Source organism: Streptopelia decaocto, assembly GCF_964273445.1.
Source record: "Streptopelia decaocto genome assembly, chromosome: 4".
Classification (NCBI taxonomy): Eukaryota; Metazoa; Chordata; class Aves; order Columbiformes; family Columbidae; genus Streptopelia; species Streptopelia decaocto.
Window position 1 is genome coordinate 30,317,312 of NC_138658.1, and position 26,335 is coordinate 30,343,646.

Below are 26,335 nucleotides of genomic sequence, written 5' to 3' on the forward strand. Positions count from 1 at the left end.
TGTATTTATTCTACAACAGTTTATAACCCTATTGACAGCATATGCTGCCTTTTCAGATGTGATATTGTAAGTAGCAGTAAAGTGACTAAAAGTATTTAACCTTAACTGTGCATTAGGAAACTAAACATATTTGCATCACTAGTCAATGAGCTGATCAAGGACAGAAGTACAGCTTATTTTCTTCAGCCCCTGCTTTAAAAGGTACTACAACGCTTGTGGATACATCTTTTAACTTCTCCTTTCCAACGCTGCAAAGTTAAGCTTTTGCAAGGTCATATAGCATTGCTCTAGATATAGTAAAAACAGTTTTTTCCACATCAGATCATGTTGACATATTGCATTATAACATTATTTTCACCCAGAGAAAGAATTCAGTGGTTACACAAGAAAAATCTTAACAGCAGAGTGTTTGATCACAGGATTATTTTTTTTAAGTATCAAAAGAAAAATAAAGTCTGTGCTCATACTTGTTTCATCTCTCTTCTGTCTAAGACCACGCTTCCTCCGTTTAATCTTCCTGGGAGCTTCTGTTTCTGGACACACTATTCCACTAATCACAAGCTCTCCTGAAACAAAAGAAAGTTAATGAAAGAAACAAAGTTCACTAAGTCATAATAATTATTTTAGAAGGCAGATTTGCACAACCTACAAGCATTTCAGCTGATAGTTCATTTCTTTGATGCTGAACTTTTCAGATAGCTTTAGAGCCAGGGGGGGAAAAAAAAAAAAACTTTTCAACATCAAGTTTCTCAGAGTGCAGTATAACCCACAGCTTTAGAAAATAATCTGATTGCATTTCAGTCAAAGAATGTTTTAGAAAACCATGACATGAGGGTCAAGTTTTGAGACAAATTGTATCAATTTTAGGGACACAGAGAAATACTGTTTTCAAGCAGACTCTTGAATTAGGAAAGGACCAAATTAGGCTGAACTGCCAGAAAAAAAAAAATCCCTGAGAATAAAATGTATTCTATCACTTTGGCATTTAACACTGACATGGGATAAATTATAACAGCTCTGGAGAATAATCCCCACAGAAACAACCCAATGAATGATCCAGTAAGTTGACACTGTTTCCTGGTATTGGATAGAACTGTTACATGTAATAAACCAACTAGTACAGAGAAATTGTTTTGTTCTTCCCTAAACAGCTAAGGCAATGGAACTTCACATGCTCTGCTGATGCTGTTTCTATCTGAAAGAGGAACAGCAAGAAAGGAAAAAGGTTACAGGGAAAGATGACCTACTCTTTTAAAAGGACCAAACAGTAACCATCTCAAAGCTCTCATCGCATGAGATTAACCCACAGATTCCCCTTGAGTTCCCTATCAGGAGAAAGCAAATAGGTATTTTGCAACCAATACCTGAAGGTCTCATCATATAGTTTACACGCTCGCCTCGCCAATATTCCAGAGGTCTCATTCGTATCCTTTTTGTCCGACGAACATTAGGCGTGTTGGAAGGCATTACTAATTTAAAGGATGAAATCATTAATATTAAGTATGAAAAGAAAATTCAGAAGTGCAATACTTTAAATTTTCTTGTTCCAGATCAGGCTGTCAGCGTTTCCCAGCTGATATTTATATCCCATTGCTATCATGACAGGAAAAGGGAATCAAGTCTTGCCAAAAGCCATCTTTTGCATACATGACTATTTCACTCTGCTTTTTCTTAAACAGTCACCATGCTGACTTTACATTAGATTTCATTCTATATATCTTAATGGAACACTGAAATACAGACATTAGGGGATCAAGCACAAGGAGCAGAAAACAGGCTACCACTGTGAAGACAAAGCTCTCGACAAAGACGCCTGCTTAAACCTGAGGGATTTCATTAGCCAGAGTGAACAGGCAATGCCACGGTTATGGCAATACGAGAATAACAAAGACCCTCCTCTTCCAGATTCTTACGTCCCACCTCCAAGGCCCAGAAAAACAGATGGTAGGGTTTCTGTCAGCAAAAGTGCTGACTTCTCAGATACTATATAATAGAGAAGTCTGAAGGTACTTTCAGTTTTTCTGAACTGCTGTATATGAATACAGTAAGATCCTATATTTTAGTGTAAGAAAGAACAAAAGCCCCTTAAGAGAGTTGAGAGCAAATTAGTCAAGAATATTTAAATGAAAAACAAAACAAACAAAGACCACAACCAAAGCTGCTGAAATAGTTTTTGATGGTAGATAACTGTAGTGTTGTTCATAAAATAATAATGAAGTGAACAAAACAATTAAAACAGATTAGTGTGGGGTTACAATCCAATGGCATGCCATTGTTCCATCCTGTCTGGACTCAGATGAACAAAGAAGGCAGGTTATTTGCATCCTCAGTTACACTGTGTGAAACTGATTCAAACTCTTACTGTTCCCGCTGAACTGTCAGAGCACTGCCTTGACTCAGTATTAAATGAAAAATGGAAATGTGACAGTTAAAAAGACAATAATTGAATATAATAAACAAAAAAACACCAGAAGTTTTTAAAAGTGACTTAAAAATCAGAGCACAGTCACATAACACCCTGAAAAGGAGCTACCAAAAACCATACCTGTCAACACTAACATATGAACCCATTTCTAGGTGTTTTCCTCTGTCTCTCCTTCAGCAAAGTTTACATCAAGTTGGAAATCTATTGGTATTTACACACTGGTATTAAGACATTTTAAAATACTCTTACCTATTTTATGCCTTATGGTGTCTGACAACAGATGTTTTACTTGACAATTCAAGTCTTCAGAATTCTCTGAAAATACATTTCAAAACAACACATTACAATCTATTATTCCTGACTCTTATCCAGCATACCTGCTAGAAGCAAAAGTAATACAAACAGAAGTCCCAGTGTTAGTGCTCCCACTTACACTTTGTCTTTAAACATATGTAAAACCAAATGCACATTAAACAGTCTGTGTAATTTGATCTTAAACAGTGTAAGCTTGAAAATTACATTAAAACTATGCATTCAAGTAGATATTTCTCAGACTCCTAACTCTGAAAAAACACTGGCAAATTATAACTACACATATCATTTTATTGATTGAAGTGTAAAGCCATTTCGCTTTATGCCACTCGAGCTTAACTCTAGAACAAACTTATTAGCAGAATGCACACAGAACGAGCTGTCCAAAGAAGGCGCTGCATGAACTAATAACTTGTACAACTGGCTCTGAAACACTAACAAAAGGACTTTCTATCCCCAGAGCTCATATTCATCACAACAGTACATACAACTTGTGTAGGAAAAGTTATTAGTACGAGAAAACCAAAATATTTTCAGGCTAACGGGCCTAAATTTTGGTCTAGTGTTGCCTGAAGTAATCAAATATAGTGCATTACATGGCAACACACAAAACTGGTACAACCTAAGTCTAAAAAATTTGTTCAAAGTATTTTGGAAGGATAACTTTATCCTGGTAGGCTTGATGCCAAATCATGTAGTACACTTATCCTTCCAAAGCTAACACCATGGAAAGTTGGCATAATGCATCACATACTTGGGCAACAATGTGACCACAGACAATCCAATCTGCATTTCTTATTCTGGACAAGCAGAATGCAACAGAAATTACCATCAACTACAGCTTTTAAGACGTTTATATATATCAAATGCAAGAAATAACAACTTTAAACCTTACCTGAAAATGTATTATCCTGTTCAGAAGAATTACTTCTGGAAGTAAATTTGTCACCAGGTTCTACAACAGGCCCACTTCAAAAAACAAAAGCCACACAACACACAACAAAAACACCTGCTTGAATACATTAAATTACAGCAGTACCACAAATAGTAACTTTTAAGGGTTTTTGTTCTATCATGCGAGTTTGTTTTTTTCCTTCTAATCATCCATCTGTACCAATCAGACACTGAAGCAAATGACTGCTAGTCAGAAATCACAGATCTGAAATCCATCATCTGCTCCTCTGCTCAATCATCAGGCAAACTAGTGTTTACATCATCTCTCTGAAGATATTTCCTGAAAATCTTGCCACTTTTTTTGTGTTTCCTCCTTTCCAACAGAAACAGACCTCCTCCTCTCCTCTGTAACACCTTTCAAACAATTTGCCATAGGCCATGATTATAAAAGCACTTCAAAGAAATGTTCTGCATACTGTAAGGATAGGACAGTAAAACAGTTTGTAAATGTAATTTGTAATATATATGCTGTCAAAGTCTTCCCCATAAAACAACAATAATTAACATACATGTAACTCCACCAGAGATTCTCCAGCAACCAGGACACTTAGGCCTTTTCTTGCAGCCTCAGCATTGGTACCCCTAACCTTGCCTTCTTCCCCATCTGTGGTTGTGCTTCACAGCTTTTACCATGCCAATAAAGCTCAGCTGCAATCCACCTGAACTCCAAAAGATGCATTTCAATGCTAGATTAGCACACATACACTGTGTAGCGCCAGTTTGTCCAAGTCAGTCAGAGTAGGTTTACTTAGAATAAAACAATAAATTTTTTAGTAGAATTACAATATCAGAACCTAATAAATTCAGATTGACTTTTCTGTTTGCTTTATTATTAAGTTCCCATCTCATGAAGGAAAAGGTATGTGCACTTCTGCCTGCACAGACAAGAGTTTTGATTCCAGATACAGTTCTATACCCTACTTTATAGCAACTTTATTAGTACAGTTGATATGAGTTCTAGGAGTGCTGGTATTTCTGTTAAAAAGAAAGAAAAAAAAAAAAAGAAAAATCATGCGATAGTACAGAAGCAAGCCTCAAAGGAAAAGTTATTCCTGATGGGAACAAAAATTTTATAAGTTTATTAGCTTGCATTAGCATGGTATTTTGAACACCTCAGGCATGAGTCATGACCTCTTTTCCACAAGATTCCTTGTTAGTAGAATACAGCTAGTACCAAAGAGCTGTTCTGCCTCCACAGAGCAGAAGTGGGACTCAACGCAAGTTTTACAGACAACTCAGGAAATTACCTTTCATAACCCACAGCCTCCTCATCTGCAAAGCAATCTCTAGAAGAGAAACAATTATTATTACGTTTACTAAGTCAATTTTACTTACTGGAAGGAACATGTAGGTCAATAATTTTCTGTACTGAACAGAACCATATGAAAACAATTATTTTTTTTTAAAGCAACGTAAAGAATAGTAATTAAAAACCTCAATTAGACTGGTTAAAGAAATTCCTCTTTTGATTACCAATCATTAGTAAAATTACTTCCACAAAAAATAAATGTGGTTCAAGAACTAAACACTGTATTATTTATAACTGAAGTAACAAACCTGACAGTGACATTATTCTATGAGAGGGTGGAGTTGTGTGCACATGTGGGAGTTCAGTTTGTTTTTAACTTGGATATGCTACTCAGGTCTCAAAAGAACACTTTAAAAATTCCAGCACAAATTCCCTTATGCAGAAAGAGACACTAGATCTAGCAGCCACCTCTGAGAATAGGATGTTGAATACACTACTTAGTTTCTCATTAACTATTCAACCAGCCTGAAACTGTCCCATGTTTGAATTGTGCCATTATTGCTTAGAAGTTAACAAAATGCATGCAATTATCTACCAAGTTCCACCACACCCGTAAAGCATTACATAAAAAAAAAAAACAAACAAAAAAACACACACAACTTACTGTAGTCCATGTGGCATGTTACGTTTTCTTTTGTTACTTTTTATTTTTGTGGCTGATGGCTTCTGTTTTTTTCTTGCCACATGCCGTACAGAAAAGCTGTCAGAATCCATTGTATTTTGAGTATCTGAGGCATCCTCACGGTCTGAGCAAACATCTTCACTGGTTCTGTGAGGAATCTTCTTGGGCATCTTCCCTGACTTAGCTGATGATTGTTTCTTTTCAGAATTCTGCACACTGTCTATGTCTAGTGCTTTTACAGGAGTTGTATTAACAGCATCACCAAGTGACTTCCATGTGTCCCATGCATTTTTAGATTTTCCAGACTTATCCAACTTTTGAACCACAGAAGTCTGTAAGTTCTGAGGCAGGGGTAAGGTAAACACTTCAGGCAATTGTACAGGCTGTATTTCCAGCCCTTCCTCACCAGCTTCACTGTCAGAACTCTCCCCTCTTTGTAACTGAGGGTTTTTATTACTACTTTTCTTGACAGATTTTTTATGCTTCTCTCTCAGACCTTCTGCCAGTCTCTCAGCTACTTTTGAAAGCTTCTGGTGAGCATTTTGTTTCTTGTGACCTAGGTGCTGAGAAGCTTTTGAAGCCAATTGCAGACATTTGGAAGACTTGACATAAGTTTTTAGAGAGACAGTCCACTCTTGCTGATGCCCAGCTGAGGGCACAGGCAAATCCTCACTTGGCATCTCCTGTGGTTTACATTGGTCTGATCCAGATGTTTCTGTTTCCAATCCAGATTGTGACAACACCAGTTCTTTGGCTTCTGGTTCCCAGAACGTGTCATTTTTCTGGTTTGGAGAGCCTTGCCTAAGTGAATTCTTTTTAGCCTTTCCTATCAATACACAGAACACTTGGATATTAATATCTTTAACCCATGAAAACCTGAAGGAATATGTTGACATCTGAACAAATAAAAATAAACCCAAGAATCATTTAAAAAAAAAAAAAAGTATGACAAAACCAGATTTTTCCCTGAGGGTTAAAAGAAGGCTTTCTCTAAACTACAGTCTATGAAATAATCAAGTTTTTGGTGTAATTCCAGTATTTCCTAACAGAAAAAGAGGGCAGAAATGTTACATGCAGTCTGCCTTCCAATTTTCAGTGCTCCTTGCTACAAAACTGACCAAGTAATTCCTAAAAAAGAGAGGAAAAAAAAAAGGAGGAAAAACATGGTATCTCTGCCTTATATATACCCAAGCCTAACTGTGCAGCTGAAACAGTTAGGAATCCATTAACATCTCTCACCTAATTTATTCTCATTGCACAATAAAATAACACAGAAAAAAATCAGTAAGCCCACCTTGAAGCAGAAGTCTGAATATCTGTCAAATAACTTACCCATATGAGCACTGCTTTGCCTTCGAGACTTAAAGACCTTTTTTTCACTGTTAGAAGAGACGGGATCTGATTGTGGTGCTCCTTTGGAGTCACATACTCGGACATCCAAAACAGGTATTTTCTGTTTACTAAGTGCCTCACCCTGTACTTTTTTGTTCTTGCTGTTCTTACTCTCTCTGGTCTTCTTTTCAGAGGGCTGAGATTTCAGAACAGGAGTTGCAGAGCCATCTTTTTTTGATTTGGTGCTCTTCCAGGGTATTGAAAATGAAGAAGTAAGAGATGCATCATCTGATACAATTAAAAATTCACATTCACTTTCTACTTCTATAGCTTGATCTTTGACAGGAGGAGGTGATGGCTGTGATATTGAGGCTGAATACCTAAAGGAGAGGCAAAGTACTCAAATCACTTTAAAAAAAAGAGACAAAACTTTCAACCTTGCAAATCTAGTGGTGACTCTAGAACACACTACAGGACATTCCTCAGAAGAATTAAAGTCCATCATTCATTGCCCTTTCTCTTCAAAACAACGACAAGACCTGCTTCTTCTTGCTGTGGCCTCACATTCATATCTCATTATTTCTCAAACACTGAGTAGTCAACTTCCTATCTAACCAGTCAGATCCAGATTAGCTCAGATCTGCTTGATCACTGCTAACTTCAGAATCACATCAGGTGTTTCTGAATCCTTGAACCTACCTATCATAATATTTCAGTCTCAATCTGAAATACTATTCAACAGCTACATACTATTTTACTGGCAGACAAGATTTAACACTGCTGTTACTTTTAACAGCACAAAATTCAAGCAATTATTCAAACCCTTTCTGAAGTTGCATTTTTCAGGAACAACGGACTATCACAAAACATTCTCCCAGACCATGTTTCTAGATACATGGACATTGCTCCAGTACTCAGGCCTAAGTTATTTTACTAGCAAATTATGTACCTTTCTCCAAGTGTTCCTGGTGCTAGAGCTGCTAAGGCCATCAAAGCAAAAGACTTCTCTTTCCGTACAGAAGACATAGCAGCACGTTCTGTTCCTTGCAGGAGATCAACCTGCTCATCTCTTGCAGTTTCAAGGTCTTCTAAATTTTTGCCTTCTGAGTAGCCCTTCACTGCAGCAGTACTCTGGCCATCCAAATGTAACCTGTGTATGAGAAACAGCATTCACATATGACACTATAAATCCTGAGTGCACAGAAAAGTATTGTGTGGATGGAGAGATGCTCTCATTTTCTCCTGTTGACAGCACCTCACTTGTTACAAACAAGCCTTCCATTTGGCAATTTGCTAGAACACAGGTTAGCAGTGCTACTGCTCAGCATAGTAAGTAGCAAGTGTCTAAATCAATAAAGCCACATGGGTCACCTTATGACTCTTGATCAAAGTGCAGGCTGCACAAGACAAACCTCTATTTTTAGGAGACCGTGCTTCAGGAATTGTGAGGTTTCCCAAACCCTAGGTGCACTCTCTTCCTAGTCTCACTACATCATGTGTCAACGGGACCAGTGTCAGTCCTTCTCAGTGACCTGCCCTGGAGATTCAGTCCTCCAGGAAAGCAGAACAGGGGCTGAGACCACTGGCCACTACTGCAGCTGGGCTTCCAGTTTTTCAAAGAGTAGATAATGACCACAACTGAAGCTGTTCTGCTTTGGATAAAACATTTGTATCTTCAGAGCGAGAGGAACAGTGACTGCTCATCTCTGCTTTAGCAAATATTTTTGTTAACTTGTAAGGTCAACACTGTCAACAGAATTCACTGAAAAAGTCTAGATTGTGTGAGAAGCTGATGATTTGGGGCACTTCCCTGGAAAAAAGGAGTTCTGATATGCTTCCTGCACTTGGGTGCTGCACTTTTGGAAATTAACCCTTATCAGCAGAATACTTCATGAAGAATAATGCTGTCCTTTCTAAAATGCAGATACAGGAATTGTCTAAAAAGCTTGGAACTATTTTTTAGGAGTTCACAATCCAAACTCATAAATGATTGAAACCACTGTGTTAATGTACCCAAAAATGGGACAAAGGGGGAACTGGACCACAATGACTAGCTCTACTTACATATGTACAGGAGAACTTTCCACTTCCTCCAAAAGAATAGGTGATCCAACAGGTGCATGATCATCCTCAGGGTCTGAAAATACGGCAGAAATTGTGTGTATCTTTTCAGATATTTCTTTCTCATGTGGATACATGAGACTGTGGTGGGGTTTTTTTGGTTTGTTTGTTTGTTTTTAGAACTGGCTATGCAATCCTGTATTGCAGGCTGCAGGAGCAATTCATGTAACCATTTGCCATATATATTGAATAGGTTTGTCTACTCAAAAGCTTGCAAAATCCCAAGAAATAGTTACCCCAAGAAACTTTATGATAGTGCTACCAACCTCTGCTGTTGACTGTAGGCAAGGACTCTGCAGAATTACAGGCTCTTTTGACAAAGCTACTTAACCCTGCATTTGGCTGTCAGAGTTGACAAAGAATAATGAGAGAAAGAAAAATATTTTATAAAGCAACAGTATTTTGACAGGAACAAAAATTTTTACAGAACACAATATAATTTCCTTCCCTTAATTCCTAGACATTTGAAGCACAGTTTTATTATAACTAGACACTTAAATTTTCTATCATGTAAGACTTTCTATAACTAACTGTAAATTTCAATCAACAAGTACACTGTACAATGTAAAAATCAATTTGCAGTTTTATAAAGACATCCTGCTAGTCCACAAGCAAGCTATTTACTCTTTTCCTTTGAATGAATAAATTATTTAATTCACATTTATTAAATCAGGCTGGGGTTTTGCAAGAATTACTTCGAGATTATACAGTATTCTAACATCAGACTAAAGTAAACAAACACCATTATACAGGATGCCTGTTCTCAGCACTGTCTTTAATAAGATAACCTCTTTTTACCAAAAAAAAAAAAAAAAAAAAAAGAACCAAAATATTCAAACTAAATATACAAACTAGACTATTTGCATCATTCTCTCAGACAACATATTAACAAGTCCTTCAACTTGTTTCCACTCTTCAGTAAAGTTACGGACATAATATTATATTGTACCTGTTTATCAGGAATTGAGAAGCTGCTTTTATAAAAGAATTATTTTTCAATTGCCCCAAGGGAGTCGAAGACAGCCACACTCGCCCCTAGTTACACAGCAGCATGCTTCAACACAATACCATGAGAAATGTAACTATACTGGACAAAAAGCTGATAAAGCTTTCATTAGCAAAAAGCCACGAAAAGAAGCTGTTAAATAAACCTTGTTATGGAATACTTACTATTAGGTCACAACAAAAGAAGAAAAACTATCACCAACAACTACTACAGATGGCTAAATTATAGCCTAGAGATACTAATACATGTGACATATGGAGCTTATTCATTCCACACTCACAGAGAACTAAATTCTAGACAACTAAACTTGTACTCAAGTGAAACTGTACCCAATGCTAAGTTGTGACATTGCCTTAACTAACTTACACTCGTGCTTGGTGTTGAAGTAGTCTTCTCATCTTGGACAACAGAAGGTAAGCAAAGGTTTGGACTGGGAGATCCTATAGTGAGATCACTGTCAGCATCTATAAAGAAAAATCTCTAAATAAGGAATTCTTGCAATTGTCCACATTTCATTTATGTTAACAAGTCGCTAAGGCTCATTAAGGTCATGACTACTCAGGAAAAATATTACCTCTATCAGAGAGCTAAAATACAGTTTAAAAGTCTGGGAAAGGGGTGCATTTAAAGAGTGCAAGAAGGACTTTTATCCATTTTATTTCTATTTATTTATCACTGGATATAATAAAAAAAAGAAAATGGGGTGGTTGTGTCCTATTGTTGGGGTTTTTTTTTTGTTTGGTTTGGTTGTTTTTGTTTTGGTTTATTTGTGGTTTTGAGGTTTGGTTTTTTGTTGGTTTTTTGGTTTGTTTTTTTTAAAAAAAAAAAAAAAACAAAACCAAAAAACAGCAAATTAAGCAGAACACCAAATAAAAGCTTACTTTTAAAACAATCCTCTATGAATTTCATCACATCTTGACCTGGCAGCACATTAATCTCATTTCTATAAAGAAAACAAAAAAAAAATTTTCAATCAAAAATACTAAATGTTCCCATCTCAGCAATATAAAAGCATTGAAGTTCTTAATATCTGCAAATTTAGATTATTTCCACTAGTCCCAGCTTTAATATATTTTACTTACCACTTCCATGCACAGATATCTGCAAAGAAATTCATCTAAATCTGGATTCCAGAAGAGAAAGCCCCACCATTGCAGAACATGATGAGAATGAAGAAATATCTCTACGTAAGAGAAAGCATACAACTACTGCAACAGCCCAACAGAGCTTTTGGATTAATAGAGATTTTTGCTTGAAGTAATACTTTAGGAAAAAAAAAAAAAAAACAAAAAACTATCAGTCTTCAAGTAATGTTTCCTGCTCAATGATCCAGGCTCAGCAGACCCAGAAATTAAATGTGTAGGATGCACATCTACCCTTTCGTACAAGGGCTGCTTCTTTTTCCACCACTTATCCAGTTACTCTCTGCTTCTCCAAAGGTTCAGCAGCAAAACTGGCTTGAGGTATCAAACCTGTGAGTAAGTAAACAGCTCAGCTGCTTGAATTACTATTTCATACCTCCCCAGGACAAACGAGAATGGACCATGTTGATCAAAACCAAAATAACAGAAAACCAAAGTAAAAAGAGAAAATCCACATAACATTTCTCTCACAATGATTATTATATATATGCCTTTAAAAACAGGTAACTTGGTAAGCTCATCAAATGCATGTCTAAAAATGGACTCTGGTAACAAAAAGTTCACTGACACATCTTTGAAGAAAGCTGCAGCACTGCAAATACTCAAACTCATCCATAACTTCTACCAGCAAGGGCTGAAGAACTCAAGCTAGAACTCTGCCCAGGCTTCATTTCTCTACCTCCCAAAGGGCAAAATGTTTGCACAGACCACTGTTTCCAAGCTCAGACAGCATAAACAAGGCTAGCTTAGGTACAGCTACATGATATTCTGCTGCCTCAGCATAGGAATATGAAGGAAACCCTTGATGCTTTGCCCCCCAGAACAATTTGCTTCACCCACAGTTAAGAAATACAAAAAAATTGAGAAACATCATATGATCAGTTTAATAGGATACACCCAATAATTTTGACATTAAGCTCTCAGATGAAAATCAACACAAGTTTTCCAGACAACCTTATCTAAGAATAAAAGTTCAAATGCAAATTACCCTCTTCCACAGCAGAATCTTGGTCTGTAGTCAGTTTTAAGATAATTCTGTGAAGAAATAAGAATCAGTTTCCACTAAACATGTTGACACTTCATAGCAAAACAAATAAGTAACCAATCTCCTGTTTGTCATGTAAGCAAGTCTCAAACATTCTGGATCCACCTGAAACTAGTGTGAGTTACCACACCCCTGTTTTTCTTAGAACACATCAGTTGCTATAACCCCTGTACCAGCTGCCAGAAATTCAACTTTCCTCAAGAACCATCAACTACCTGTTGCATTTAAAGTCAGAGATACTTATAAAATCACAGAGAATTTAAGGAATTAGTTAGCAATGCTGTGATGATGACAGAAGTACTCTTTTAAGTAAGGAATTGGAATGAACTACCACAAAGCAAGCCAGGACATAACCTTACAACACATCCATAGCTCTTGGAGAACTGCTCACATGAAGATTCTTAGGCCATGTTTCTCACAGGCAGGATGGCGTTGGCAGGCAGTGAGAGCACATCAGCTGCTTCACGGTACAAATGGAGTCTCGAGTAACTCCCAGCACTCGGTCATATATTTGAACTGGGAGTGTAACTTAAGTCATTCAAATACCAGAGACTACTCCAGTCAGCCAGTACTCCAACTAGAGTGATAGTAAGTCAAATGACAGTATATTAATTACCAGCATTACTCTCTCTATCAACAAATGAAATAAAGCTTACTCAGCTGGGAAGAGGCAAAGATGTAGAGGATAAACACAAGAAAGAAGACTAAGTCAAGAAAAATCAGAGAGCTAAGTAGACTGCACTTTTTCACCAAGAAAAATTATAAATGTTTAACTAAAAAAAAATAATGATCTCTTCTTCAATTGTGTAAACTGGAATAGAGTGTACGCGCAGCATGGAGATCATCTATCCCTAACAACAGAATTCAGCACACTCTTCCTAAGTTTGCCACGCTAACCTTTCTTTGCACTTTTTTGTGACTCTCACTGGATATTACTTCCGGTAATAAAACTAACCTAAACCACACAAGGATCTATTCCACTGCAAATTCCTCTGCTAGAGGGTAGGATGGCCATACAGAGGGATCTGGACCAGCTGGATCATTGGACTGAGGCCACTTTATGAGGTTTAACAAGGCCAAATGCCAGGTCCTGCACTTGGCTCATAACAACCCCAGGCAGTGCTAAAGGCTTGGGGAAGAGTGGCTGGAAAACTGCCTGGCAGAAAGGGATGTGGGGGTGTTGATTAAGAGCTGGTTGAACATGAGACAGCAGTGTGCCCAGGTGGCAAAAAAGGTCAACACCATCCTGGCTTGCATCAGGAATAGTGTGGTCAGCAGGACTAGAGAAGTAATCATGCCACTGCACTCAGCAATGGTGAGGCCCCAGCTTGAATACTGTGTTCAGTTTTGGGCCCATCATCATAAGAAAGACATTGAAGTACTAGAAAGAGTGCAGACGAGGGTGACAGAGCTGGTGAAGGGGCAGGAGCACAAGTGTGATGGGGAGTGGCTGAGGGACCTGGTGGGTTTAGCCTGAAGAAAAGGAGGCTGAGGAGAGACCTTATCACTGTCTACAACTACCTGAAAGGAGGCTGTAGCATGAAGGGTGTTGGTCTCTTCTCCCAATTAACAAGTGATAGGACAAGAGGCAATGGCCTCAAGTTGCACCGGGGAGGTTTAGATTGGATATTAGGAAGAAATTCTTCATGGAAAGGGTTGTCAGTCATTGGAATAGGCTGCCCAGGGGAGTGGTGGAATCACCATCCCTGGAGGTGTTTAAAAGGCATTTAGACGAGGTTCTTAGGGACATGGTTTAGTGCTAGAGTTAGGTAATGGTTGGACTCAATAGTCCTTGAGGGTCTGATCCTACTGAAATGATTTAATGAAATTTTCAACATCAGTTTAAAAAGGCAAGAAAAAACTCTAGGTTGTACAGGAAAAAAACTGACAAAAAGTCATCACTTCAGAAAGAGTACAGAACTGTTCTTCACAGCAAACCAAACACTTCAGCCTTCAACTTCTTCCCCTTGTAGCACAGTACAGTCTATTCAACTGGCAAGCAATCTTCCATAGAAAAAAATGAAATATTCCTGTAACTGAGCTAGATGAGCTTTTAACAGTCTCTTTATTGCTGTGTTCATACACAGCTACGCATTGAGAGCTTCTAAACTTTCCACATATCTCTGCCAGAGGACGGCAGCAATGAGATGAGGATGCCTCTCGCGTGTCTAAACAAGAGGCAGTGGTTCTTTACATGCTTACCCGTGCAAGGAAGATCTCCAGAGACAACCGACAGACGCAGCTGCGTCTGACAAATCAGACAAACATCAGAGCATAAAGTAGTTGTGCCAGCAACCGGGGCCACAAGGGAGGGCAGAGCACTAACACTGGCCCCGTCCTGTCCTGGGGAAAGCGGGGAGGGCCCTCAGAGCCCCTCCGGCAGGCCTGAAGGCGCGCCGGGCCCGCCCCTCAGGAGCGCCGGCAGGACAGACAGGGCCGCGCCCCGACTGTAATGGCAGAGAAGGGCCCCTGCCCCCAAAACACACACACACACACGAGCACTCTCCCCCCCTCCTCCCGCCGCTTCCCCCGCGCTCGCGTTCTCTCACCAAGTCCTTCGCCAGCCGGTGCCGCCGCGATGAGGACGAAGACATACCGGCTCCCGGGACCGAGACACTCCGCCGCGATGAGGACGAAGACATCCCGGACCCCGGGACCGAGATGCGCCACCGCCAGTCCCTCCCGCCGTTTTCGAACCGCTGTCGTCTTTCCGGTGAGCGCGCGCGCCGGCTATTGACACTGCGCCGGCCACGCCTCCTTTCCCCCCCCGCATTGGTCGGTGGTCGCCGCTCGCCAATGGAGGCGGTCTCTTTGCGCACGCGCCCTACCGGACGCTGTTGCCGGCCAGGGCAGGCTGCCTCCCCGCCCCTTCCCGTTCTCAAAGCCGCTTTTCTGCCCTGCGCGGGGTGCGGGAGGTTGCAGTTCTTGCTGGATGGCAAATGGTGGCGCAGTCACTCGTGTTTCTAAACGCTGCCAAACATTTACAGTCACCACAGGGGCTTGCAGGTTTTGCTTTAAAACGTTCCTGAAGAACTCAACAAGGAGCTCAAGTGACAGAACCCCACAGTCTCCACGTTACCTTCCATCATCAGCAAAAGATAGCCCAAACCCGGAATTTAAAAGGACGCTTTTTACCACACACTGGTGCCAAGCATCCAGACACCAGGTCTGGTCATCCCATCTTCTTTCTGAGCACAAAGGGGAAGGCCAAAATCATGGTTCTGTGAAACTGAGGGGAATTTCACCTCTCATTTCACCAATGCCAACATTTTACTTCAGAACTGTCATCTCCCTGACAATTTCTTTAAAGGCTTTATAGCTCTTTCACAAGGAGAAGTCTTCCCACATCCACACTGCAAAGCTGATTAATCCTTGCCAGTTATAAACAATCATAGGTAGATTTATTTCCAATGTTACTTTGGCCATCCGGTAATTCCTTGAGCCAATTGCTACAAAATATTCAACTCTGAGTCTCACAGTTAGTGTCCGTTCCCAATGAAAAATACTACAAATACTATTTCAGAGGTAGCTGAGAGCAGTCCCCCCCTGGCAGCAGCCTATGAAAGAGCCAGTGTCGTAAGCAATAAAACCCAGTTTTTCTGCCATGACCTCCAGATGACATCCATCACAGTCAGGAGGCAACCTCATGGTTTGAATGTCTCCCTGGAGCAAACTGAGGAGCACGCTCTCGCACACCTTACTAGAAAAGATCCTTTTAATCCCTTCAGTCTGGTTTCCCCCGTCATAATACACTGAGCAAAGAGTCGGCAGCATATGCTGACCTCAAATCGAGTATGAGACTTGCCGCTTCCAGGTGCTGCTCTTTCCCCCCTCTCACTGGGGCAAGTTCCTTGATGCTGATATGGGGCAGATGGAGAACAATGATACTGGGTGGCGAAACAAAACAAAACAAAAAACAGGAGCAGAAGACATCCAGATATCCTGCTGGGATATCCGAAGGATGCTGAGAGGCATTACCAAACAGCCAGAGGCAACTCCTCAGCCAACTCCCAGAGAATATTCCAGGAGAGGCAGAGCAGCGCTGTTGCAGAATGAGTTTAATCAAACTAACTTTTAAATTGTGTTCTATTATTTTAGCTGTATTCTTTGGTTTTAATAATCTATTTTAGCATGAGTGGCCAGGCTCACTGGAATTCCAGGCCGCATATCATGAACCTATTATGGCCTGGTTGCCTGGTGATGGGAGCCTTAAAGACCACTACCAGGAGATAAAGAGGAAACACTGTCAGTAGAGGCTGCAAACCACCAGGATTAGAACGGTAAAGAAGCTGACTGGAGGACGGAGAAATAAAATCCAATAGTGTTATAAATGAAGACAAGTTTCTAAGCCAATTAATCAATTTTATTGAGCAAGCGAATTTAAAGCAAGCAAGTAATTAGGCAAAACAGCGCTGGGTGACCGGGGGAAGCTCGGTTCCGCCACCGGGCACAACCTCCAGTCTTCGTGGGTGCTTATATACGTTTTTTACACGTGTTCATGCATTGGTTGATGCTGTTCGCGGGCTTCCAGCAGCTCTCCGGATTGGTGGAAGGTGTTGCTATGGAAGAATTTGCTGTGGAAAATGTTGCCTTTTGAGCCACTTGGATATCGCTGGTTTCTGGCTTGAAAAAGCTGAGTCACTGGGGGGGGTGCTTGTCCTCTGCACCCCCACAGTGGGTGCACCTGAAGCCTCAAAACATCCCCCACACTGCAGGCATCCAGCGGCTCCCTGGCGCCTCGGCAATGGCCCTGGACAGGGTGCTAGTTGTCCAAACAAAAGAAGCTGTTAGCCTCAAGTACCAGAGACGCACCCACTTCTTTCCAAACTGAAGAGGGGGAAGGAGAAAGAGGGGGTTGCATCCAGGCATTCAGGCCTTGGTTTTAACTGTCACTACAAAGTTCTACAAAACAGAATCAAACTTGTACAAACACAGTTACTGCTTGCAACAACATACATAATATAACACAACATACATAATACAACTGAGTTCCACTTGATTTGATCAACAATAACAATTTTGATCATTTACTTATTACAAATAGGAAACAAAGAAGCCCCCAGACCCAGAATTACCACTGGACCAAAAGGCGTGTGGACAGTGCGTGAAGGATACATGAAGAGTGAACGCGCAGATTGTGAGGGTTTAAAAGCTCAAGGTTGTTTGTGTCCCTCTGTCGAGGGTTTAGATTGTGGGGTGACAATAAAACCCTGGCAGATGTATTGTTAACCTCCTCTCCCCCCCCACATCCCCCTTTTGCCCCTCCCTCTCCCCCCTTCCCACTAAGGACAGGCGATTGGGAGGGAAAGAAGGACAGAGAGAAGAGAGTTGGAAAAACTAAAGATGTTTTACTAATGCTACTAATAAGAATAGAGAAAATAATACAAAATATACAAAAACAATCTTGAAAGTCTCAGCAACTGCAGAGTCGGCACCCAAAGTACTGGATTGGACTCTGCAGCCAACCGGAGCTGGATTCAGTCTCTCACTAGGCCTCAGTTCGCCGGGACGACTAGCAAGGTCCTCTCCTAATGTCGGCCATAAGCAGAAGGGACGAAGAAGGAGGAAAAAGGGACAAGATCCTCATGATCTCCCACTTTTATATGAAGTATTCACGTGAATGGAATGTTATACACAGTTCGTCAGTTTCTTGGTCACTTGTTTCTGGTTGCCCCTCTCACAAGATGTCCATCCGTGCTTATCAATAACTTTGCATTCCATTGCTATGTTTACCAAAACATGTATCTGGTTCTCCAGGAAAATGCAGCTAATATGAAGGCTTTAGCTGACAGGCAAATTCACTAAAAGAGAAACTTGGTTTTTTAACAAAACCAGGACACCCTCCCCTTGAGAGGCACCCAGTCTGGACTATGCTGTACCTTTCAATTTTTTTTTAAGTACAGACAACTCAGACTATGCTATGGGAAACCTAGGGTCAAAAGATTTCTTTAACACTGTAAATCTGGATGTTCTGGTATGCCCTCTATGAATTGTGCCCTTTACCTGTTTATCACTTCTTACAACTCCTTAAACTTTGTAGACTTTCTCATGACAAGACCAGCTTGAAACAGCACATCTATGATCACCAGAAGAACTGAAAAAAAAAAAGCCCACACTACCCCCCAGAAGAAGACCATGCTTCAACTGAGGAAATTGGAGATGAGATTATTAAGTCTGTAGTGGAAATTGGTGTGGAAGCCCCAGAAGGCAGATGACAGGGACCGAGTACAGAAGTTACATTCTTGGGTATCAAGTGGACCCAAGATGGGGAACAAATAGCAGGAAAGGTATTATTTGACATAGGAAAATTACATAATCCAGCTAATGTTTAAGACTTACATGCTTTATTGGAAACTCTTAAATTTTGGCAGAAAGGTGTACCAGGGTTCTCCATTATAGCCCAACACTTATATGATTTGTTAAGGAAGAGGGCTATATGGCAGCAAGGAACAGCTCAATGAGGTAGCCTATCCAAATGATGAGCAGCAATTCAGAGGGATCTGGACCAGCTGGATCGATGGGCTGAGGCCAATTGTATGAGGTTCAACAAGGGCAAGTGCCAGGCCCTGCATTTGGGTCATAATAACCCCAAGCAGTGCTACAGGCATGGGGAAGAGTGGCTGGAAAGCTGCCTGGCAGAGAGGGATGTAGAGGTGTTGATTAACAGCTGGTTGAACATGAGCTAGCATGTGCCCAGGTGGCCAAAAAGGCCAACAGCTTCCTGGCCAGCAGGACTAAGGAAGTGACCATTCCCTGGTAGTCTTCACAGGTGAGGCCACATCTCAAATCCTGGGGTCAGTTTTGGGCCCCTCATGACAAGAAAGACATTGAAGTGCTGGAGCAAGTTCAGAGAAAGGCAACAGAGCTGGTGAAGGGGCAGGAGCACAAGTGTGATGGGGAGCAGCTGAGGGACCTGGTGGGTTTAGCCTGAAGAAAAGGAGGCTGAGGAGAGACTTTCTCCCTCTCTGCAACTGCTGGAAAGAGGGTTGGAGTATGGAGGGTGTTGGTCTCTTCTCCCAAGTAACAAGTGGTAGGATGAGAGGAAATGGCCTCAAGTTGCACCAGGGGAGGTTTAGATTAGATATTAGGAAATATTTCTTCATGGAAAGGATTGTCAGGCATTGGAAGCGGCTGTCCAGGAAAGTGGTGGAGTCACCATCCCTGGAGGTATTTAAAAGAGATATAGATGTGGCATTTAGGCACATGGTTTAGAGGTGGACTTAGCAGTGTTGTTGTAATGGTTGGACTAGATGATCTTAGTGCCCCTTAGTGCCCCTTGCCAATCTAAATTATTTTATGATTGTACTAATTTTTTATTGCTGGCTTTTTCCTCCTCTTCTTTCTCCTGTTTTTCCTTTTGTACCGCTTCATTTTCTTCCTCCTGTTCTTCCCTCTCTGGTACTTCATCCTTTTGTTACACTGCATCCTGCTGTTCTTATTCAGTCTTCTCTTGTTTCTTCTGTTTTTCTCCTCCTCATGTTCTTTTTTCCTCCTCTTCCTCTTCAGTTCTCTTCATGTCCTCGTGTTCCTCCTTATTTTCCTTTTACTCCTCCTTCTCCTGCTGTTCTTCCTCTTCCTTCTATTCTCCCTAACTTTCCTCCTCACTTTCTCCTCTATTTCTATATCTCCTCCCCTCCTCCCGGTTCTTTTTCTCTTCCTCCTGCTTCTCTTGCTCCTTGTCTTGTTGCTCCTTCTCTTCCTTATGTTTTTCCTCATTTTCTACCTCCTCGTGCTCTTACCTTTTCTTCTCTTCCTTGGCTTTTTATTCCTCATGCTTGTTTTTCTGCCTCCAACTCCTCCTCCTGTTCTTTTTTTCCTCTTCTGTTCAGCCTGCTCTTCCTCCTCTTCTTTTTCTTTCTCTTTTTCATGTTCTTCCTCTTTTTTCCACTCTCGCTCCTTGTCCTCCTCCTTGTGTTCTTCCTTCTCCTTATCCTCCTTCTGTTCTTCTTCCTCCTTCTTTTTCTTCCCAGTCCTCCTCCTGGTCTTGTTTCCCATCATCTTCCTTGTTTTGTTCTTCCTATTATTTCCCCTTTTCTTCTCCTTCTTCTTCTCTTCCTCTTTATTCCTTCTCCTTCTCATCTTGTTCCTCCTAGTCCTTCTGGTTTCCTTTACCCTCCTCATTTTCCTCTTTACCCTTCTGCTCCTCTTCTGCCTTCTTTTCCTGTTCCTCCTTCCATTTCCTTTTCCTCCTTCTGTTTATCCCTTTTTTTCAGTATATTTCCAATGGTTCCTCAAGTTTTTACTCCTTTTATTCTTCTTCATTTTGTCTTCTCCTCTTTATCCTCTTCCTCTCATTCTCCTCCTCCTGTTCTTACTCTACCTCAATCTGTTCTTCCTGTTCCTCTTGTCTCTCCTTCTCTTCTTCCTCCTACTCCTTATTTTTGTTTTACTGTTCTTCCTATACCTCCTCCTATTTTGTTCTTTCTTTAACACCTTCTCCTCTTGGCCTTCTCCTCCTCTTCCTCCATTTTCCCTTCCTCTGGTTCCTCCTTTTTCTCCTTTTGTTCTTCCTTCTTCACCTCCTATTTCTCCTCTTCTTCCTTTTCCTTGTCATCCTTTTCCTTATCCTTCTCATCCTCTTTTCCTTCTAATCTTCTTCTTCCTGTTAATTTTCTTGTTCCTCCCATTCTGCTTCCTGTTCATTCTCCTACTATTCCTCCTGCTGATCATCTTCCTCTTCTTCCTTCTCCTTTCCATATTCTTCTTCCTGTTGTTACTCCTCCTGTGCCCTTTTTTTCTTATTAATCATGTTCTTCTTTGAGTAACAGCCCAAAAGATAGAAGCTGAAGCAGCATGTCCCTCTTGTGAAAACAGGCAACAAGTGTTGGTTGCATTCAGTTGATCCTTATTTGCTTCCTGTTTAGGAAAATGGTAATTGTTTGTGTATCTTCAGGACGTTGATAATGCTACTGTGTGGGCACCATGCATGTGAAAGGCAGGTTTTGTGCAAGCTTGTGACTGCCCTTTCTCACAGAATCATAGAATGTCCTGAGTTGGAAGGGAATCCACAAGCATAATCAAGTCAAACTCTTGTCCCTGCATATGACAACCGTAAAATTCACAGCATGTGTCTGAAGGCGTTGTCCAATCGCTTCTTCAACACAGTCAGGCTTGGGGCTGTGCCTGCCTCCCCTGGGGAGCCTGTTGCAGTGCTCTACCACCCTCTGGGTAAAGAACCTTTTCCTAGTGTCCAACAGCAGCCTCACCTGGCACATCTTCCTGTCATTCTCTTGGGTTCTATCATTGATCACCAAAAAGAAGAGATCAGTGCCAGCCCCTCCTCCTCCTCTTGTGAGGAAGCTGTAGACCGCAATGAGGTCTCACCTCAGTTTCCTCCAGGCTGAACAAAGCAAGTGACTTTAGCTGCTCCTCATACAGCTTCCCCTCCAAATCCTTCACCAACTTTGTAGACCTCTTCTGGACACCCTCTGGCAGTTTAATATCCTTTTTATCATGTGGCACCTAGAACTGCACACAGTGCTCCAGGTGAGGCCGCACAAGTGCAGAGCAGAGCAGGACAATCACCTCCCTTGCCCAGTTGGCAATGCTGTTTTTGATGCACCTCAGGACACGGTTGGGCCCCTTGGCTGCCAGGGCACGCTGTTGCCTCATGTTAACTTGCCGTCAAACAGAACCCCAAGATCCCTCTCTGCAGAGAAGCTTTCCAGCCTCTCGTCCCCGAGTCTCTATGTACAATCAGGGTTGCCGCATCCCTGGCACTTACCTTTGTTGAACTTCATGTAGTTGGTGATTGCCCAGTTCTCCAATTTGTCTAGATCCCTCTGCAGTGCCTCTCTGACCTGGAGAGTGTCAACAGCTCCTCCTAATTTTGTGTCATCATCAAACTTAGTATTCCCTCAAGTACTGCATCGAAATAATTTATGAAGACATTAGAGAGTGCTGACCCTAAGATGGATCCCTTTGGAACCCCAGTGGTGACTGGTCACCAGCTCAACATAGCCCCGTTTACTAGAACGCTTTGAGCCCAGCTTGTCAGCCAATTGCTCCCCCACTGCATTGGGACATCTGGACATCTTGTCCAGGAGGATACTGTGAAAGACTGTATTGAATGCTTTACAGAAATCCAAAAAGATCACATCAAGAGGATTCCCTTGCTCAACTAAGTGGGTAACCTTGTCGTAGAAAGAAATTAGGTTGGTCAAGCAAGACTTTCTCCTTAGGAACCTCTGCTGGTTGGGACCAATAACTGTTATTCAGGTGTTTTTCGATAACTCCCAGAATAATCTTCTCCATGATTTTGCCAGTCACAGAAGTGAGACTGACAGGCCTGTAGCTGCTAGGGTCATCCCTGTTGCCCTTCTTGTAGATTTAGATGTTTGCCAGCTTCCCATCAACTAGGACCTCTCCAAATTCTCAGGAGCATTGAAAAACCATGGAGAGTGGTCTCACTATGACATCAGACAGCTCTTTAAGTATCCTTGGATTAATGCCATCAGACCTCATCAACTTGTAGGGACCTAGCTGGACCAGCAAATCCCACACAAGTTCTGGATTGATTGGGAGTTTATCCTTCTCACAGCCATGGTTCTCTAGTCCAGGGCTATGGGGGGCCCAGAGCCCATCTTTGGTATTGAAGACCGAAGTCAAGAAAGCATTAAACCTCTTGGCTTTGTCCATGTCCCTGTTTATGAAAGTGACCATGCTCATCAATAGTAGACCAATGTTATTTCTGGCTTGTCTTTTTCCATTGCCATGTTTTAAAAAAACCTTTTTATTGTCCCTCACAGTACTGGCCAGCTTCAAGTCTAATTGAGCTTTGGCCACAGGGGTTTCCTCCCTACAGTGGCGAGCAGCATCTCTGTAGTCTTCCCATGGTACCTGCCCTTGCTTTCACTGACCATATACTTACTCTTTTCACTGTAGTTCAAGAAGAAAAAAGCCTGTTTTACTTTTGACATTTTGGAATTGCCTGGTCTTGTACTTTTTGGAGGCAGTACTTAAAAAGCGACCAACACTGATGGACCCCAGAACCTTCAAAACTTCTTCCCAGGGGACCTTACTAAGTTGTTCTCTGAGCAACCTAAAGTCTGCTCTCCGCATATGCAGAATTGAGGTCTTACTGGTAGTTTTCTTCCTGTTAGCATAGATTTTAAACCTGACAGCTTCATGGTCACTGTGGCCAAGGTAGCCATCAGTCACCACTTCACCCATGAGACCCTTGCTGTTAGTGAGGAACAGATCTAGGAAGGTACCTTTCTTGGTCAGTTCCCTTAGTACTTATACCAAGAAGTTATTGTCCAGATGCTTTAGGAACCTTCTGGACCTGTTGGTGCCAGCTGTGTGATATTATCAGTTGACATCTGGCAAGCTGAAGTCCCCCATAAAAGCAAGGGCCCATGACTTAGAGGCTTTGCATAGTTCCTTAAAGAATAACTCATCATCATGTTGTCATGCTGGCTGGGAGGACTATAGTAGACACCCATGATGACATACACTTTGTCTGTCCCTTAATCCTTATTCAGAGGCTCTCAACCTGACCATCACCAACTGCCAGCTCCATGCATTCCAGGCCCTCCGCTACATACAGTGCCACCCCTCTGCCTCTGCTGCCCTGCCTATCCCTTCTGAATACCCTGTAACCGTCCCTCATGGCACACCAGTCACAGGACTCATCCCACCAGGTTTCACTGATGCCAATTACATCATTTCCCTGGGACCAGGACAAGGCTTCTAGTTCATCTTGCTTTTTCCTCATGCTGCATGCATGAGTGTAGAAACTCTTCAAGTGTGGTTGGTTGTGCCCTTCACCTCGTGGCGCAGTCTGAAGAATCTCACTAGCATGCAGCTCCTCAAGCTTTGGCGTGCCAACCCATTGCTCATCATTGACTAACCTGGTACTGCCCCCTTCCTCATTCTAATCTAGTTTAAAGCCTTATCAATCAGCCTTGCTAGCCCCTGAGCAAAAACCCTTTTCCCCTTCTGAGAGAGGTGCATCTCATTGGATGTCAGTAGACCTGGTGAAGAACAGACCAACTTTTGGTTGAAAATCTCAGAGTTCCACTGGTGACACCAGTCTTGGAGCCATGTGTTGATCAGCTGGGCCTGCCTGTTCCGTTCTGTATTCTTGCCTGCTACTGAAAGGACTGAGGAAAATACTACCTGAGCACCTGATCCATTAAACAACTGCCCGAAGGATTTGAAATCCCTTCTGATTACCTTTGGACTTTTCTTTGCTACATCTTCACTATCAACATGAAGAGCCAATAGCGGGTAATCACCAGAGGACCTTACCAGCCCTGGGAGTTTTCTAGTCACATCTCTTACCCTGGCCCCAAGGAGGCAGCAGACTTCCTGTGGGGCTGGGCCAGGTCAGCATTTTTGCCTCTCTGTTCCCTTCAGAAGGGAATCACCTATGACAGCCACCCTTCTTTTTGTCTTAACATAAGTGATTTTGATGGGTTTGATGTGTTTCATTTGGGGTATAGATTATCTAGACAACCCGTCCATCCCAGAAGGGCCTTCATCTGCAACATGAGTTGTCTGCCCATCCAATTCCAGGGCCTTGTACCTGTTGTATACGGGTATTTGGGAAGGTGAGGCAGGCTAAGGGTGTATTCGCCTGCTGCCCTGAGCAGTAACCTGTTTCTGTTTTCCCCCATCTCTTGGGTTTCCCCTTTCAGCCTGGTGGTGAGATGGTAGGGAGTCATTTGTCTTTAGTGCCATGGTCAGCTTCTGCACCTGCCTCAGAGACGGTAGACTGTGAGTCCCCCAGTCAATCTCCTTCTCTGATTCCCTGTTACTCCTCAACCTGGACATCTCCTCCCAAAGCACTGTCACCAGGCTGAGCAGCTCCTTCAATTGGGCACATCTCCCCTAGGTGAGCTCACTAATGCCATCACAAACAGAGCTGAAACTTGGACACAACCTGGAGGCTGGGACTTGGACAGTTGAAGGTGCCCTTGTAAGCTCAGTTTGGATGGCTACATTAGTTCTTGCAGCCAGAGGCGCCATGAGGGACACTGAAGGCAAAGCTCTTCACTGGGTGGATACCATGCCTCCTGCTGTTCTTAGCTCTTTGCTAGTGGGTTGTAGCCTGCATTTGAAGTGGCGAGGCCCTTCCTGCTCATCCTCCCTGCTCGCCCAGGGTTCTGTTGAGATTTGTGAGGTTTGTCAGGCTCTGTTGGGCTTATTCGGGCTTTGTCAGCCTTTGTCAGGCTCTCTCGGGCTTTGTCGTGATCTGTCAGGCTCTGTCAGTATTTGTCAGGCTCTCTCGGCCCCTTTCAGGCTTTGTTGGGCCCTATTAAGTTCTGTCAGGCCCTTTCGGGCTTTGTCAGGCTCTGGGATCTGTCAGGTCCTGTCAGGCTCTGTCGGGCCTTAGGGCTCTGTCCAGATTTGTTGGGCCCTTTCTGACCCTGTCAGACTCTGTCAGGCTCTGTTGGGCTTTGTTGGGCTCTGTCAGGCTTTTTTGGGCTCTGACAGTCCTTGACAACTTCTGTTGAGCCATTTCGGGCTTTGCCAGCTCCTGACTAGCCCTGGCAGTGTTTGTTGGGCTTTAGGGCTCTGTCAGGCCCTGTCGGGTTCTGTCAAGCTCTGCTGGACTCTGTTGGGCTCTGTTGGGCTGTGTCATGCTTTGTTAAATTCTTTGAGGATCTGCTGGGCTTGGCTGGGCTCTGTCAGGCTCTGTAGGGCGCTGTCGGGCCCTTTCGGGCCTTCTCAGGCTCTGACGGGTCCTGGTGGGATCTGTCAGACCCTGTCAAGTTCTGGCGAGCTTTAGGGCTCTATAAAGCCCTGTTGGGCATTGTCGGTTTATCGATCTCTTTTGAGCTCTTTCAGGCTTGGTGAGGCCCTGTCAAGCTCTGTCAGGCATTAGGACTCTGTTGGGATTTGTGGGGCCCTGTTGGGCTCTGTCAGGTACTGTCACGTTTATTCAGACTCTGTCGGCCTCTATCATGCTCTGTCAAGCTCTGTCAGGTGCTGTCAGGCACTTCAGGCCCTGTCTAGCTCTGTCAAGATCTGTCGGGCTCTGTGGGGACCTGTTGGTCTCTGTTGGGCTTTGTCAGGCTTGTCAGGTTCTGTCGGGCTCTGTCAGACTTTATTGAGCTCTTT

The 26,335-nt window shown here is 42.3% G+C and overlaps 1 protein-coding gene across 6 annotated transcripts in view; it reads right to left on the reverse strand.

The window, feature by feature from the left end:
- CENPC (centromere protein C) overlaps positions 1–14,972 on the reverse strand; it is a 29,697-nt gene extending 14,725 nt beyond the window's left edge. For 5 of the 6 annotated variants that reach the window (XR_014183877.1, XM_082050734.1, XM_082050736.1 and 2 more), the window contains exons 1-14: positions 14,818–14,972; positions 12,212–12,258; positions 10,963–11,024; positions 10,448–10,545; positions 9,342–9,417; positions 9,019–9,091; positions 7,904–8,104; positions 6,955–7,334; positions 5,605–6,448; positions 4,939–4,977; positions 3,633–3,706; positions 2,675–2,740; positions 1,365–1,469; positions 468–566 (exon numbers count right to left, since the gene is read on the reverse strand). Coding sequence is in view for 5 of the 6 variants with exons in the window: in XM_082050734.1 (XP_081906860.1) it covers positions 468–566; positions 1,365–1,469; positions 2,675–2,740; positions 3,633–3,706; positions 4,939–4,977; positions 5,605–6,448; positions 6,955–7,334; positions 7,904–8,104; positions 9,019–9,091; positions 9,342–9,417; positions 10,448–10,545; positions 10,963–11,024; positions 12,212–12,258; positions 14,818–14,910 (2,257 nt within the window). In the remaining variant the exon portion in view is untranslated. The remainder of the gene's footprint in view (positions 1–467; positions 567–1,364; positions 1,470–2,674; positions 2,741–3,632; positions 3,707–4,938; positions 4,978–5,604; positions 6,449–6,954; positions 7,335–7,903; positions 8,105–9,018; positions 9,092–9,341; positions 9,418–10,447; positions 10,546–10,962; positions 11,025–12,211; positions 12,259–14,817) is intronic. The other variant, XM_082050738.1, reaches the window with a different exon arrangement.
- Positions 14,973–26,335: the final 11,363 nt, after the last annotated feature.